We start from the raw sequence: 17130 nt of genomic DNA, 5'->3' as shown, positions 1-17130 counted from the left end.
CAGTTATATTAAGTTTAAATAAAAAGCATTAGGTTAAACTTAACATGTTTGCCTCTAACCTAATACAGTTATGTGAAATGTGTTGACATAATACATGAAATTAAAGTCAACATTTCGGTTTTTTTCTCTGTGGTTAAAGGCAGAAAAATGTGAGTAAATTGCATTTTGTTTCTTGTTTGAAAGCGCCTTAATCCTGATTGGATGGCTCACATGATGAGGCTGGATAATAACCTCGGTTTAACCCGGGTTATCCTCCGGTGCCTCCCTGTATAATTGGTCTGCTTCGTGGAGAGATACCACCAAACCCAGCCTGGCGCGCGGTATTTGCAGCGATGCTCCACATAAATCACAGGGGCACGAGTCAATCTTGAAGTCATTTATCTGAAACTTTAGTGGAATTATACAACAATTTAGATCTTTGGGATCAAAGCTCTGCGTTAAATGATAAGAGATCTTTAGTCAAATGGTTGTTTGTGTCAAGATAAGTTATAATTAAGCCAGTGTTTTAGGTAAGAGCAGGCTGTAAGTGTAAATCACTTGTGTTAAGCAGCTCGTGGCTGCTCCCCCTCTGACAGCCGCAGTGCATCAGGACATCGTCTGTTTGCCCTGCAGCGGGGAAATGCGAATAATAGAGAGGCAGTGAAGCACTCTATAGCACTGTGAGGATTAAAGGCATTCAAATATGATATTTACCTGGGTTTTAGTTCCTTAGGGAGCGGTTCCTCGCTCAAAATAGGTGAATTTCATGGAAATTCAATTTTTTTAAACCCATATTTCATAAAGTAAGACCATTTGAGATCAACAATATAACTCATAAGGCTACCTAGCAAAGACGGGAGCATATCATGTTGGGGAAATAATACAAATAACCACTGGTGTTAATCAAAGTACTGCATTTAGCGTTGTGTGGTTCTTGAGTATTTCCATTGTATGCTATACTTCTACTCCAATTCAACGTGGAAGCAAACCATTTGTACTCAATCATTTGTGAACACAAGTAGCTCTGCTGAGTCATATTTTAAATAGGTCAAGAATTGAAAACTCCGCTTTTATCCGGCAGCATAATTAAAATGATCTTCACATTATTTAAGGATCACAAATTATTATCCAGTGATATATTATTATATATTATAAGGGAAATTCTGCATTATGAGAACTATAAGTTTTGGTAATTTAAGTTTAACACTGTGGTAGTAAAAGTCTATACAAGTCTATAAAAGTCTACGCACCTGAGTACTTCTTCCAGCACATAATTAACATGTTGAAATATTAAAACCATCAAAATTATCGTCCCAAAAAGCTTTAAAATCAAGCAGAGACAAATCAATTTAGATTATTTCCAGACTATTCCCAGTGACTAAAAGCTTTCACTCCCACTAAAGTGAGTCCAATTTCTTTAACACAATAAGAAACCCTTTAAAGTGATTCAGAACAGAGGTTTCCCTTTCTCTTTGACGTCAGACGTCCACATGCCAAGCAGAGACAGAAGTACCTGTTTTCACATCACTTGTGATTATCAGAGCTTCCATCTCCTCCTGACTCGTATCTGCGGAGCGAACTGAGCTACGGGGATCAGGTGGAGGGGCAAACCGGGACCAGATGGGTCTCTGAAGTTTGATAAGAAGAAGCCGTGTAGAAAAGCAACAACCTTTGTGTGATCAGCAGAGGATCAGATCCCTCCGCCAAATGCTCTGTGTCGTGGTGTCTGTTCGGGTGGAGGTGTTACACTGGGACCGGTTAAAGTGTTTATAACGGGCTCAAATCTGCTCCTGGACACGTGCTGCTTGTGATCCTTGTCTCTTTATATCACTCTACTGTCCTTAATACACTTTGATAAAGTCACAATTTACCTTTTTGAAATCAGAAAAGCTTGTGTCGTGTCTGGACTGGAGAAAAACTCACCACAGCATGCAAGTTACTAAAAGTACATTTTATAGATCCTAATCGCCGTCAGTTATAACCAGAAACCTCATGGACTTCACTGATTTAAGAACTGATTTTACTTTTAATAATTGTCTGTCATGCGGTGACATAATTGCCAACGTCAGATTTATAATAACATGTATTTTGTCACAGAGTTATTCTGGGCAAATCTGAATTATGATGATATATAAGTCTTCATAAATCTATGGGGATAACTCATGTCCTTCTTTTTCAAACCACCCCTTGTTATTATGACTTTAGTGAAGTTAGATTAAGTAAAGTACATGTTTGAGGTAGTTGTACTAGAGTATTTTTATTTTATGCGATTGAATATGTGCACTTAAAAAAAAAAAATTCAGGATTTTCAAGATAAATAAATTAACTTTTTACAAATAAAAAATAACAGCATTTTCTCACTAAAACTACAAATGTATTAATTTGGAAAGGAATATATTTGTGTTCACTTCTCAATAGGCAAAACACTATTTAAACTAACATAATATCACTTAAATGTTTATTGAACAAATAAAGACACGCCTGGACTTGCCCGGACATTTTGATAAGTTGTTCTTATTATTCCTATTTTATTGGACATCATTTACTTTGTAGGTAACAGTTTATAAAGTGGGTGAAATGAGCTCCTCTGCGAACTATAAAATGTGACTGACATCATTAATAATAATCCAGCACAGTGGGGTATTGTTCTGCATCACGAGGGGTTTCACCTTCAATTCGTGTGCATTTTCTAAATAACAGTTTTGATTCAGAACTTTTACTTATAATGGAATATTTTTAAATTCTACTTTCCCCTCAGACATGTTTCATATCTGAAGCTATTTAAAGACTATTTATTAGTGTATACGTTTATCTCACTGGCTACATGAGTCCAGGAAGACGTCTATTCGACTCTGACCTTAATAAACGTTGGTATTTCACCGACTGTATCTAAAATGGACGTGACTATCGGAGCGGGATCAGCCTTCAAAGTCAGAGTGAAAGTGACCTTTACCGACCCCCCGCTGTCCTTTAGCTGCAGCGCCTTTAATAACCCCCCCACTGTGCGTCTCATTCTGTCCTTTTTACTGCCTTGTGTTTCTCCTTTTTTTAATCAAACGGCATGTATAGCGCCAGGGTTTGGATTTATACTTTCTCTCTTGGCTTTCTCTCTGGATGTTATGAGGTAAACACAGCAGCTGAGGAGGAGGAAGGTATTTTGTCAGGATGAAGACGAGGCCTCAGAGACCCAAAACCCCCCTCGTTTGAACCCGCTTCGCCCCCACCAGCACCACCACTTACAGCCAGTTTAATTACACTCGAAGGTTGTAAATTTTACAGCGGTTTCGGAGTCGGCAGGGTTCGTCTGCTCTGCCAAGATCCGTGCTATAAGGATCTATTGTTGTGGAGATTTGGTCCATTAACAGCCCAGAAACAAACTGATAGCAACCAGGACGGCGTGGCGGCCATTTGTTTGTTTGTTTCCTTTACCTTACACTGGAATAAACAATAATGAAAACAAAGTGTTTCTTCACTTGAAATAAGTACAACAATCTGCCAATAGAACAAGTGAAACATTTGCTTGGTAAGAATCCTTGAAGACGGGATATTCAGATAAACCAGATCTTGTAATTAGCTTTGAGAAACTTATTTTGAACTATATTTCAGCAGAATCAGGACATGTTGTGTTACAGTATGAGCTGTAAATGCTCAAAAGTGTTACGTTTTCTGGTGATTTTCCAATAAATATGCAAAAAAAATATGTGTTTCATTTGAGATACAACTGAAAATATGATTCTTTGTCTTAACAAGATGATGCATTGTCTAAAAACAAGATCCTGTCTCTCACTGCAGTGTTACCTCTGAAGTTATTGTTTCTTATATCAGGTGGAGAGACATTTTCTGACTAGATATCAGACACATATACTTGGCGAGATTTAGAGTTGCTGTAGTGTATGGCTCACTCTTTGGGGCTTATTTGGTGAGCAAAAAGGACGCCGTTTCGAAAAATAAAAGGATGTCAGTTTATTCTGTCTATTAAAAAGTACATTCCTTACTTAATAAACTTGTATGTCAAACTAAAATGAAGTCAAACAAGGAGTTGAGGTATTTGTCACACACTGCTAACAAAGCAAGGTCTAAAAGCAGTAGTGGTTGAAATCTTGCATTCAAAATGTTACTGAACTAAAAGTACTCAAGTATTGGCAGCAAAATATACTTAAATACTAAAAGTGCTCAAAGTGCAGAACGATAATTTTCTGATTAGTATATATTATATCTCTGGATTCGAAATAGTTATCCATTAATGCGGACATCAGTTTAATGTTAATGTATGCAAAGCTAGTCAATGTACATGCTAATGAGCGACCTTAATGCTAAGTAGACTAAAACAACCATCCCTTACACGTTAAGTCTGTGGAAGCTACCCTCCAGACTCTTTACCAGCAGGACATCGCCATGCGTTGTTTGTGGGATAGATTTAGCTAAACTGTGCATTTCTAAAACCTCCACATTACATCAAAGCAAACATTCAGCGGGTCGGAAGCTAAAGGTCACAGTGTGATAAGAGCCTCGCCAAATATTGCTCAAAAACATCTTGGTCTTTAACGTTATGTTTGCAGAGTGTGATCAAATCTTTGGGTGTTTACTGCTTGTACAGCTTTTTGCCAAAAGGTGAGATAAGAAAACCCGTAAAGGATCGCCATGGAGACACTGGATGAAGCAGGACATGGAGAAAAGAGTTTCTAGTTTGGTCAAAACCAGAGTAAATACACAGCTTTTTGTTCCAGCAGATAGGATCAGCTGGAGGAAACAGGAAGTACTTTGACACTCAAACAGGGCGCTTAAGGATTTACCTCCGATGACCTCTGTCTAACTCCCAGATCAGGACAATGAGTAGGAAGGAAGTTATCATTTTAGCAATTTAAAACAAACCTGGCACACGAACACAGAGCAGATTTCTTTCTCTGCCGATATCCGAAGAGAAGGAACCGTGAGATGTTGACATCTGTCTGCGTCTACCCATAAACCCTTGTGTTTTGGGGTCGTTTCCTGTCCTTGGTTCAGGTTACATTTAGCTCTCGTAACCCACTGAGTGACTTACGTTTTTTAAGACCTCGGTTTATATGTGAGTGCTTTTACCTGGACGGGCAAACCGCACACAGTGGGATGTGTCGCAGAAAGAGAAGAAACGTTAGCCCGTGAGTAAAAGTGATAAAAGTGAAATGCCTTAAACGTGCATTATTTCTAACGGCCAGCAGGGGGCGTCGCTGTGCAAGAAAACGTCTGATTGTATAGAAGTCTATAAGAAAATGACCCAACTTCTAACTCGATTTATAACCTCAGTAAAAAAATTCGTAATGACAGAGTGGTCTCAACTTCTTTTCTAGAGCCTCATCCCAATACCCCTCCTCGCCTCCTCCTTTCCCTCACTCACGTCCCTTCCTTGCATCTTAGCTCCACCTCCGTAAGATGCGAGCGAGAGACACGAGGAGGAGACGCGAGGACAGAGGAGTCCTCAGGTGTTAATTGGGATGTCCTCGTTCACTCAAACGTCACTCTTAAACGACGTCTGTTAATGATGACACGTGCACAGCTGTATCCCCTCTCATCGGGCTTAACCCTTTAGAACCGGACCATTTGTTGTTAAACATTTATTTAAATGAATGAATCTTTCTCTTGTTAGTCAAGGAATTGAATGTATGATGGTTGGTCCTGCTTTTGTGTTCCGTTTTGGTGTAAAATGTAGCCTACATTTAAATACAAATATAATTATAGTAATGTGAAAGCCTTTTAGAAATGAATTGCACATAATAATTCCCACGGAGCTGTGAGCACTTAGACATTTATGTGACGCTTTTCCACTCATTTTCCAGTTGTCTGTTTTCCTCTGTTGAAATGGACCAGCTGTGAAGGTGGGGGCGGGGCTTTATACGCGAGTGGCGAAAACACTTCCGCGTAGTCTGCTCGCGTATATCCTCCCTTTCGTCTCCTACCGCACCTCTCCTCCCTCACCCCCCCTCGACTCTTCTGTGTGAATTTCAGCTATTGGGACGTCCTTCAAAATTGCGTGTCTTGATCGATTTCCGGGTCAAGTCCCGGAGGAGGGGAAGAGAGGAGTCGAGGCGGGGTATTGGGATGAGGCTTAGGTGTTATTCAGCAAAGCATTCTTTAAATTATGATCCCATTAAGAGGCGAATTGACGATAAAATTACGTTTTCTTTAAGGCGTGACGTTTTTCTTTTCGTCTTCCCAATTATCTCTTTCAGTTCTTGCGACATTTTGACTCGAAAAGTCTGATTATGCGCTTAGCTACACCGTCTCTTGGCTCTTCTAGTCACGAAAAAACTAGATAGCATCAAATGTTAGCGCACCATCCAACCAGCAGATAGAAGTCAATGATCAAATGACCCTACTTGTCACTTGATGGATTACCTCGCTAAGTATTTTCCTGATAAGTTTCTGGGCTCTTTGGCTGTTTCAAGTGTTCTTTAAGGATGCAGGATTTGTTGTATTTGTTCATTATATTCCCGTACCTTAGGTTTTATGGCGTCTGTTCATGAAACTAATTGTAACGTTTTGATCTCCTGAATAAGATGTTAAGGCGTTTGGTTGTACGTAGCTCCACCTACTTTTCTGGCACTACTATTCCCAAAAGCTACGTCCACTTCCTGTTCTATTGGTGAGACTGAGCCAATAACAGAGAGCCAATAGATGCTAAAGAAACTACGGAAAACTATGTAAAGATACGTTAAGCAAAAGTAAACTGACCTCCGGTTTTCCCTTACGAGCTCTTGCTTGTTATTACAGAAATATTGATTAGTGCAGCTTCAAATAACCTTGATTGATCCTCTGGTCGTGATTCACCTGCTTTCAGTTCACAGCTTATTGAACCTGAGCTTGTGTGACGTCATGTGGTCCTGACAGAGGTGGGAAGTAGTGGAGTACAAATACTTTGTTACTGTACTTAAGTAAATGTCTCTGGTATCAGTACTTTACTCCACTACTTATTTTTCTGACGACTTTTTACTTTGACTTCTTACATTTTGAACACAAATACCCGTACTTTCTACTTCTCACCTTTTTAACCCAAATACCTGTACTTTCTACTTCTTACATGTTGAACACAAGTACCTGTACTTTCTACTTCTTACATGTTGAACCCAAATACCTGTACTTTCTACTTCTTACATGTTGAACACAAATACCTGTACTTTCTACTTCTTACATGTTGAACTCAAATACCTGTACTTTCTACTTCTCACATGTTGAACACAAGTACCTGTACTTTCTACTTCTTACATGTTGAACACAAATACCTGTACTTTCTACTTCTTACATGTTGAACACAAGTACCTGTACTTTCTACTTCTTACATGTTGAACCCAAATACCTGTACTTTCTACTTCTTACATGTTGAACACAAATACCTGTACTTTCTACTTCTTACATGTTGAACACTAATACCTGTACTTTCTACTTCTCTCATTTTCCAAACAGGCTGGTTCCTTTAGTCTGAATGTGTGTTTGGTGGCGTGATCATTATTATTTAGAGTCATTGCGTGCCTATTGATTTGAACACGATCCGTGTATCCATCATTTCCTGGTCTTCTCTAAAGAAGAGGGACCAAGGAAAACGTTGTCATGTTGCCGTTGGTCACCATGGAAACATTCATTAGCTAACAATGACATTATTGTTCTATTAATATAAAGGGAGGTCAGGTACTCTTTAAAACAGCTGCTAGTTATGGGTACTTTTTACTGAAGTACATTTCAAAGCCTCTTTACTTTCACTTGAGTAAAGAAGTTTAGTCAGTACTTCTACTTTCACCAGAGTATTTTTAAACACGAGTATCTGTACTTCTACTTGAGTAAAGGATGTGTGTACTTTAGCCATCTCTGCTGACAGCTGATTGTGAAGGTAAAGGTTTGTTTACAGTCAGAAGTCCAGACCTTTGTCTCACCTCGTTCACTTTTTGCTGTCGTTCTCAGGTACCGAGGCCAGCTGTGAGAACGAGGGAGAAGTCCTCCACATCCCCAACATCACGGACAACCCCTGCATCACCTGCGTCTGCCTGGTGAGAACCACTACTCCCTAAAAAGATGTTGAACACCTTGCCTTCAGCACCTTGACTTGTAATTGCTGATTCAGCTTTTCCGCTCGAGCTGATAGGGTAAAATGACCTCTTTAAGCCCTGATAGTGATATTTGTAAAGCTGATTATTGAGCCGTGTGTGTCGTTCCTTATCATCTGGTTGTGAAAGATTTGTAACACTCGGACAGGACTTTGAAACGCAATTTTTTAGCGGGAGCTCAGGGGAGATGGGAAGTGGAGATTGTTGGATGTGAGGGTGGATATTGTGAGCATTTCACAACTTTTTCAGCAAAACATAAAGCTGACATCAGGCAAGTTCACCAGTTTATAAGAATGATTTGATGTTTTAATGCAACTTCGTGGCACTTGAGGTCAGGATGGCGGGGATTTTGAACAACTAAGTGATTTGCGAGTGCAGGAAAAGCACTTTGTAACGCACCTCTTGACTGTTTTTCTGAGGATTTACAACAAACTTGAAGTGGGGATTGTTTGTTTTAACAGACATGGCTGTCGTCACGCCGTCTTGGTTCGGCCCGGCAGTTAAAACTAGGCTACAAAACGTTAAGGGACGACTCTTTCCTGAGACATGTGCTCTTTGACCCCTGACCCCTAACCTCTTCACCACCATTACTGCTGTAGACTAGAGGACTTTGTTTCAGGTGATGAGAATGGCCTTCTCTGTGTCAGTGCTCCGAAAATCAGCTGAATGAGAGGTTTGGGGTTTGAAAAGGAGTCACATGATCACAGTGTATCCTACAGGAAGCGAAGGGTGTGCACTTGAGGGCTGCTTGTGTGTTATCTGCACCTTTAGTATATACCTAACACTGATAAAATAATCTGCACCATGTCTGCTGACAATGTTTGTTTCTGATTGGCTTGCAACCTCAAACATATCTGTAATCATTTGTCTGATGGCCTAAATCAATCATGGCTGTATTAGACTATTCAAACACACTTCTTCTTTTATCATTTGAGGGACTACAAACCCTAACCCTAACACTAATGTTTTGGGTAAATTAGTGTAAATAAATGCACAAGATATGAAATACATCCCAAGATTCTGACATCAAAAGGTGTTTCCAGATGCTATAAATTATGTCCCCTTGTTTCAGTACATATTACACTTTTTTAAAGGAAAATACAACTTTCCGGTAATTTCCGATTGGCTGTTTGAGCCCTTTAAACTTTATTAAAGAAGACAGTGGTTATTTGTCATAGAATTAGATTTATAATGCAGCATCAAGTGTTCTGATATACAACTATAATGGAATTTATGAAGGAAAACACGGCAAAAGGTCAACATTTGCCTTCGTTTTGGATTGAATTTTCCTATAATGGGGCTCCTATATTTCACCTTGTACACACAAATTTTAAACATACACTTTTTCATGGAAAACACAACTTTTCCGGTGCCTTCTGATTGGCTCTTTATCCCCCCCCTCCTCCCCCTCCTCAGTCAGACTGAGCCGTCCTCTGTGTTATCAGGCAGACATCAGCCAAAGCCCTGCTGAATGCTATCAGTCATCAGCAGGCAATGGCCGGCCTTTCATCTCTACTTTAACCCCCCCCTACACACACACACACGCACACACGCACGCACCCACACACTCACACATACCATGTATACATCACTTCAGGGGACATTACATTGACTTTCATGCATTTCCTGGAGACTTATCCTAACCTTAACCATAACCAGCACATGCCTTACCCTTACGAAGTCTTCCCCCAAAAATTAATTATTCTCCTTTAAGTCCCCATAAGGGAGGCGAGTCCCCACACGTGACTGTGTAAACAGATTTAGGTACCCACAAGTATAGTAATGCTAGGCCGCACGCACGCACGCACGCACGCACGCACGCATGCACACACACACACACACACACACACACACACACACACACACACACACACACACACACACACACACACACACACACACACACACAGGGCTTAATCTTTATTGAATTTAGCCTTTGTTTATCCCCTTAAAACTTTTCGAACTTCAGATGCACGGCTCTATTTTTGCCCTCAAGCACAAACCGGTATCAGTCAGATATCAGCTTTGTACATTTTTAAATATTCTTCAAAGGCAAATACACATACATCCGAGTACTTAGTAAATATGAGAAAAGCTTGTGTTACTGGCACTAACTTGGAGTTCATAGTTCAAAAGCAGGTGAAAGTCTGATCAGTGATGTAAAAATAGTGTAGGAAAATGGTGTTTTATGTGTTATTGGCTGGAGAAACATCTCAAAGTTTGACCGTTTGCTGTTCATTTCGTTACATACATGTGTTAAGGGATTGAAAGTTGTGTTAGCTATATTACAGAGCAAATTATTAGCCCTAAACTTGTTGGTAGATTATGGCATCGACCAAAGAAGAAACCAGGAATTGTATGAGTGGATTAGAGTTGCAGGATTTTACCAGAGGTCCAACTAGTTTTTATTATTTGAACTGTGCTACATGTATGATGCTCTTTTTTCCTCTTTAGCTTCTGTCAGTCTACTCTGAGCAGCAAGAGGAAGTTACTCAACGCTCTGTAACAAAACATCCAGGTTCAAATCATGTTAAACCAGACCTTGAGTTAGAAAACGAGTTATTTCGGCACTTTAACCTGTAGGACTCAGATCTTTAATCTTGTATTGCGGATTGTGTACAAATCTCTGTGTGCTTCTACAGCTTTCAGGTGAGATGTCAGATCATGTATACCATAGAGAATGAGAAAGGCCATCAGGTCTCCGGTGTCACTCAAACATGGAGAGTTTTGCTGTTTTGGGGGGTTTGGTCCAGCAGAGGTGGGAAAATAGTGGAATAAAACGTTGTTACTGTACTTAAGTACATCTTTCTGGTGTCAGTACTTTACTCCACTACTTATTCTTCTGACGACTTTTTACTTTGACTTCTTACATTTCTAAATACCTGTACTTTCTACTTCTTACATGTTGAACACAAATACCTGTACTTTCTACTTCTTACATGTTGAACCCAAATACCTGTACTTTCTACTTCTTACATGTTGAACACAAATACCTGTACTTTCTACTTCTTACATGTTGAACCCAAATACCTGTACTTTCTACTTCTCTCATGTTGAACCCAAATACCTGTACTTTCTACTTCTTACATGTTGAACACAAATACCTGTACTTTCTACTTCTTACATGTTGAACTCAAATACCTGTACTTTCTACTTCTTACATGTTGAACTCAAATACCTGTACTTTCTACTTCTTACATGTTGAACTCAAATACCTGTACTTTCTACTTCTTACATGTTGAACACAAATACCTGTACTTTCTACTTCTTACATGTTGAACTCAAATACCTGTACTTTCTACTTCTTACATGTTGAACTCAAATACCTGTACTTTCTACTTCTTACATGTTGAACTCAAATACCTGTACTTTCTACTTCTTACATTTTGAACCCAAATACCTGTACTTTATACTTCTTACATGTTGAACTCAAATACCTGTACTTTCTACTTCTTACATGTTGAACACAAATACCTGTACTTTCTACTTCTTACATGTTGAACTCAAATACCTGTACTTTCTACTTCTTACATGTTGAACACAAATACCTGTACTTTATACTTCTTACATGTTGAACTCAAATACCTGTACTTTCTACTTCTTACATTTTGAACACAAATACCTGTACTTTCTACTTCTTACATGTTGAACACAAATACCTGTACTTTCTACTTCTTACATGTTGAACACAAATACCTGTACTTTATACTTCTTACATTTTGAACCCAAATACCTGTACTTTATACTTCTTACATGTTGAACACAAATACCTGTACTTTCTACTTCTTACATGTTGAACTCAAATACCTGTACTTTCTACTTCTTACATGTTGAACACAAATACCTGTACTTTATACTTCTTACATGTTGAACACAAATACCTGTACTTTCTACTTCTTACATGTTGAACACAAATACCTGTACTTTCTACTTCTTACATGTTGAACTCAAATACCTGTACTTTCTACTTCTTACATGTTGAACACAAATACCTGTACTTTCTACTTCTCTCATTTTCCAAACAGGCTGGTTCCTTTAGTCTGAATGTGTGTTTGGTGGCGTGATCATTATTATTTAGAGTCATTGCGTGCCTATTGATTTGAACACGATCCGTGTATCCATCATTTCCTGGTCTTCTCTAAAGAAGAGGGACCAATGGAAACGTTGTCATGTTGCCGTTGGTCACCATGGAAACATTCATTAGCTAACAATGACATTATTGTTCTATTAATATAAAGGGAGGTCAGGTACTCTTTAAAACAGCTGCTAGTTATGGGTACTTTTTACTGAAGTACATTTCAAAGCCTCTTTACTTTTACTTGAGTAAAGAAGTTTAGTCAGTACTTCTACTTTCACCAGAGTATTTTTAAACACGAGTATCTGTGCTTCTACTTGAGGAAAGGATGTGTGTACTGTTGCCATCTCTGAGTACCTGCTAATAGCTCTACGGGTATGGACACACACACACACACACACACACACACACACACACACACACACACACACACACACACACACACACACACACACACACACACACACACACACACACACACACACACACACACACACACACACACACACACACACACACACACACACACAGAAGAGCCATTGTGTGTGTGTCGGGGTGTAATGGGGCCAGGAGTGGATGTGGCTGACAGACTGAGTGAAAGGTAGGTCGCCATGACGATCTGTTATCTCGAAAAAGGGAGTCAGTCCATCTCCGCCACGCTCTTCATCCTCGTCTTCGTCGTCTATCTGTCTGTCCATCTCTGTGTCTTTTTCCACTCTCTCATCGCCTCTTCCTTCCCTCGCTCGCCCACAGACTCGGCTCAAGCTTTTTATTCTTTTCACTTGGAGGTCAGATTTTTTTCAAAACAATCTGAATTTTTTTTTCTTTGAAGTGAGTTTTAAAGACGACAGAGGTTAGTTTTGTTGGTTCGAATCATGTCTGTATTAGACTCGAGACCATACTAGATTAAAGCCCACATATTCCGGTTATAAGATGATTCACAGGACATCTAGGAAAAGCTTTTTCTGACGTCAGAAAGTGGATTTTAGCCTTTTTTTTCGCACTTTCTTTCGCACTGATACGATGAAATAATGGAACTGGTCGAGGAATATAACATTATGCTTCTTCCCTCGCTCGCCCACAGATTCGGCTCCCGACACTTGTAGGTCAGATTTACTGTACTTGTTTTCCACTTCTTCGGACTTTGAACTGATTTTTCAAGATGACAGATGTTAGTTTCGTGGGTTCGAATCATGTCTGTATTAGACCCGAGACTAGACTGAAGCCCACATAGCTATGATTTAAGAGATTACAATTTTTCCAAGAAACCAAATATACTTATCTAATATTTTGAGAAAGCTGGTTTCAGCCTTTTTACGATTTAAACTGTACGTTAAAAATGACAGTTGTTATTTTCCAAGACGAGCGATAACGCACCCTGAGGTGTTCTGATAGGATGAAACAATGGAGCAGGTGGAGGAATATCACATCCCAGGGTCGTTATTCGCCTCCTTTTTGTATATTATTTCCTTTTAATGGGACTCTAAATGTCTCCTTGTACATTTTAAACGTATACTTATTAAATAAAACGATATACTATATCCTTCCTTCCTTCCTTCGCCCACAGATTCGGCTCCCGCTCTTGGATTTTTGTTTTTCACTCCGACACTTGTAGGTCAGATTATTTGTTTTCGAAACAATCCGCCACTTCTGAAGCACTTTGAAGTGATTTCTTTAAAGATGACAGATGTTAGTTTTGTGGGTTCGAATCATGTCTGTATTAGACTCGAGACCATACTAGATTAAAGCCCACATAACTATGATTTAAGAGATTACGATTTCCCCAAGAAACCAAATATATGTATTAAATATTCTGGGTATAAAATGATTTATGCAATCCTGACGTCAGAAAAAACATATGACCTGTAGTTAAAGTTGGTTATCGTAGATTTAGTTGTAACACAAAAGCAACAAACTCATGGGATTTGATATGAATGTCATACCTAGAACATTAAACAACATTTCCAGCAGCAGCTAACAGGCAGCAGGTCAGAGGTCAGATGTTAACCTGTCACACACACATTCCTGATGCACCACACAGAGTGTTTTTCACTCAGTGGCAGTGATCGATCTGAGGGAGAGATCAAAGGTGTTTCCTGTCACGTCTCAACTCAAACAGTAGTGGATCAATACAGGAGGGGCGAGGTCCACCTGATAACACTGAGCCAACACCAGCGCTGAGACACTTCCTAATGCAAACAACAGGGAAATATCAACCAGGTAGACATGTGTAGTGTATGATATGTTACTCAGTCCACAAACAGACAAGCATGCTTTAAGAGACGATAGCAATGTGGAATTGAACAATGCCTGAGTTTATGTAACGTATTTTAAAGATCTTTCATCCCCATTTGTTCCATTTCCTCTGCCTCTTTTCCGCTCGGTTTGACTTCTCTCTTGTTTTGATGAAGTTAAGAGGATGCCGTGAGAAATAAAACAAGAGTTTCTGAGTGAAGAGTGAGAGAAACCGAGAGCCAGCAGTCAGTCGAATAGTGACAATTAAACGCCTTGGTGAAATAACTCTGGGTTTTAATTAAGTCATTTAAACATTGTTGTGGCCTCGGTACCAGAAGGGACTTTACTTACTAACACATATACATTTTATGAAAGTGTTTTGCAGGAGTACAGGATTTAAAGAGCTGCTGGCTTTTTAGATAAAGGTCCATACTGCTGAAAGAGGTAAAGGTCCCATGTCATGCTTTTCTGGTTATCACCCGTCCCCTTGTGTGTTATGAAGGTTTTCCTGAATGTAAACGGTCTGCAGAGTCACAAACCCTCAAAGTACACCCTGTAGCGAGTAAAACTCTAACACAGAGAAGACCTGTCTATGCTGCCCCAGAACGCCTCGTTGGACATTTCTCTTTTTCCATTGTTTTCTTCCTGGGTACATTGACGTGCCCATACCCAAATGGACCAATCCGTGAAGCCGTTACGTTAACTTCCTCACACACACAGTCAATCTTTTCTCAGCTGCAGCTCCGCCATGGCGGGACGCGGCGAGGCTGTGAGTCGATGTGTGAGCACTGCAGACCCACAAACTCCCAGCCAGGCTGCAGGTGTGTGTGTGTTTCGGGCTGGGTTTCGCTGTGTCCCGCTGTCTCGCAGACGGCCACTGGGCTCACAGTAGAGGGGGGGGGCAGGAGCTCCAACAAGCCGTGCAGGACAGAGAGTGAATACACATACTATACAGAGATGCTGTATGAGAAACCAATGTGAGTTTGGATAATTGAACAATGTAAATCTATTTTTGTCGACCTCAACAATGGAATTATGATCAGTAGAAATGGCCACGACATGGGACCTTTAAAACATCTGAAGTCGACCAACAGAACATTTAACGACAAGATAATCAATTTATCCTCATTTTTGGGACAAACATAACACTTTGTTATTTTGAGGGTTTCCTAAGTTATGGTTAGAAATATCAGTAACTTTGACTTTTACTACCTTTATTTGCAACTTGTGGGTCTTATAACCTTCATCCCTTTTGAATATCAGTTCATGTCTTACTAAGGAAAGTCCCTTTTCTCTTGGTAACCATTTACTTTTGTATTAACCTCTGTAAGACATCTGCCTCGATATTAGATTCAAAGTTATCGTGGATGTTAACTTGCTGCCCCATGCTGGACTTCCAAACTTTATTCAAACCCACACAACTTTATTTAAATTGTTTGAAGATCCCAAATGTATCAGGCTACAACTTGGAGAAATGTAAACGCAACATTTAAAGACGTATTTAAAACGTTCCTTTAATTTGAAGCCTTGTGTCATTAGTTTTAATGAGGAGCAGCTGATACAGAATACACTGTAAATGAGATTTAAGTTGAAATAGGATTATCTTAATAACCTTCAAAGGTACTTAAGATGATATGAGACAGTATTGTTTTCAGTCCAGTGTTGTTGGCATTCTTCTATAATAATAAACTTTATTTATATCGCACCTTTCATGCTTGAAGCAGCCCAAAGTGCTTTCAAAGTCAACTTTATTGTCAATCTTTCAGGTTGTGCGTACAGACAGAGAGATCGAAATACCGTTTCACGATCCAGAATACAATCACAAAGATATATGAAAATATGTATAATAATACGTACATATGCGCAATCAACAGACACATTTGTACATATGCACACATTTAAGACGAGCACAACAATGAACATATACAAAATAACAGTCACTTCAATAACTTTGAGAAATGTACATTAGTGTTAGACTGTACTGAACAGTGATGCTACTAACAAATGATAAGCCAAATTAAAAAGATCAATCTTTAATTTCTAGAGGTTAAATCAACTAATCAGCCTTCGTTGTTTCCCCTCCTCCGACCAGCAGGGGGCGACATTAACACGCTTGCTTTAGAGAAATCGTACGTGAGCTTTTCTCCCTCGTTGGATTGTTTTTGGTTCCCATGAGCCTCTCTGTTTCCTCTCCGTCTCGTCTCTAAGCTGCCGTGGCTCCTGCTCTCCGGCGGGGGGTCGTGACCTGTTGGTTTTGGAGGAAAGGGTGAAAGGTGAAAGGTGAAAGGTCACGGTGGCAGAGGGGGGTTAAGGTTCAGAAGGAGTCATGCAAATCACATGCAAACATAAACGACGAAGATACTTTTATTTATTGTTGTGTTTAAAATATATTTGATGTTCACACACTAACATTCTCACACACACACACACACACGCACACACGCACGCACACACGCACACACACACACACACACACACACACACACACACACACACACACACACACACACACACACACACACACACACAAGACGACCACACTCTCTCACAACCCCAGCTTAAGTGTAGTTTGAGTATTATATTCTCTGTTATACGGGATAATATCTAAAATGTATTTTTATGCGTATTTATTCCGTTGTTTTTTTACATATTTAAGAGCTCCAATTAGCTTTTCAGGTTCTAGAAACATTTCCGTTAGATGTTATAGTCACGGGAAATATGTGTTTTTGTTTATTTATCCCAATAGTGAAGAACAATCATATATAGTGA

The 17130-nt window shown here is 39.6% G+C and overlaps 1 protein-coding gene across 2 annotated transcripts in view; it reads left to right on the top strand.

The window, feature by feature from the left end:
* bmper (BMP binding endothelial regulator) overlaps positions 1-17130 on the top strand; it is a 44037-nt gene that overhangs the window by 941 nt on the left and 25966 nt on the right. Inside the window, exons 1-2 of one of the 2 annotated variants that reach the window (XM_079694821.1) lie at positions 4542-5117; positions 7909-7994. Coding sequence is in view for 1 of the 2 variants with exons in the window: in XM_079694820.1 (XP_079550946.1) it covers positions 7909-7994 (86 nt within the window). In the remaining variant the exon portion in view is untranslated. Of the gene's footprint in view, positions 1-4541; positions 5118-7908; positions 7995-17130 lie in introns of those variants that run through there. The other variant, XM_079694820.1, reaches the window with a different exon arrangement.

This window comes from Notothenia rossii (assembly GCF_949606895.1).
Source record: "Notothenia rossii genome assembly, chromosome: 7".
NCBI lineage: Eukaryota > Metazoa > Chordata > Actinopteri > Perciformes > Nototheniidae > Notothenia > Notothenia rossii.
The sequence above is the reverse complement of the archived record's forward strand: the minus strand, read 5'-3'. Positions and strand labels throughout refer to the sequence as shown.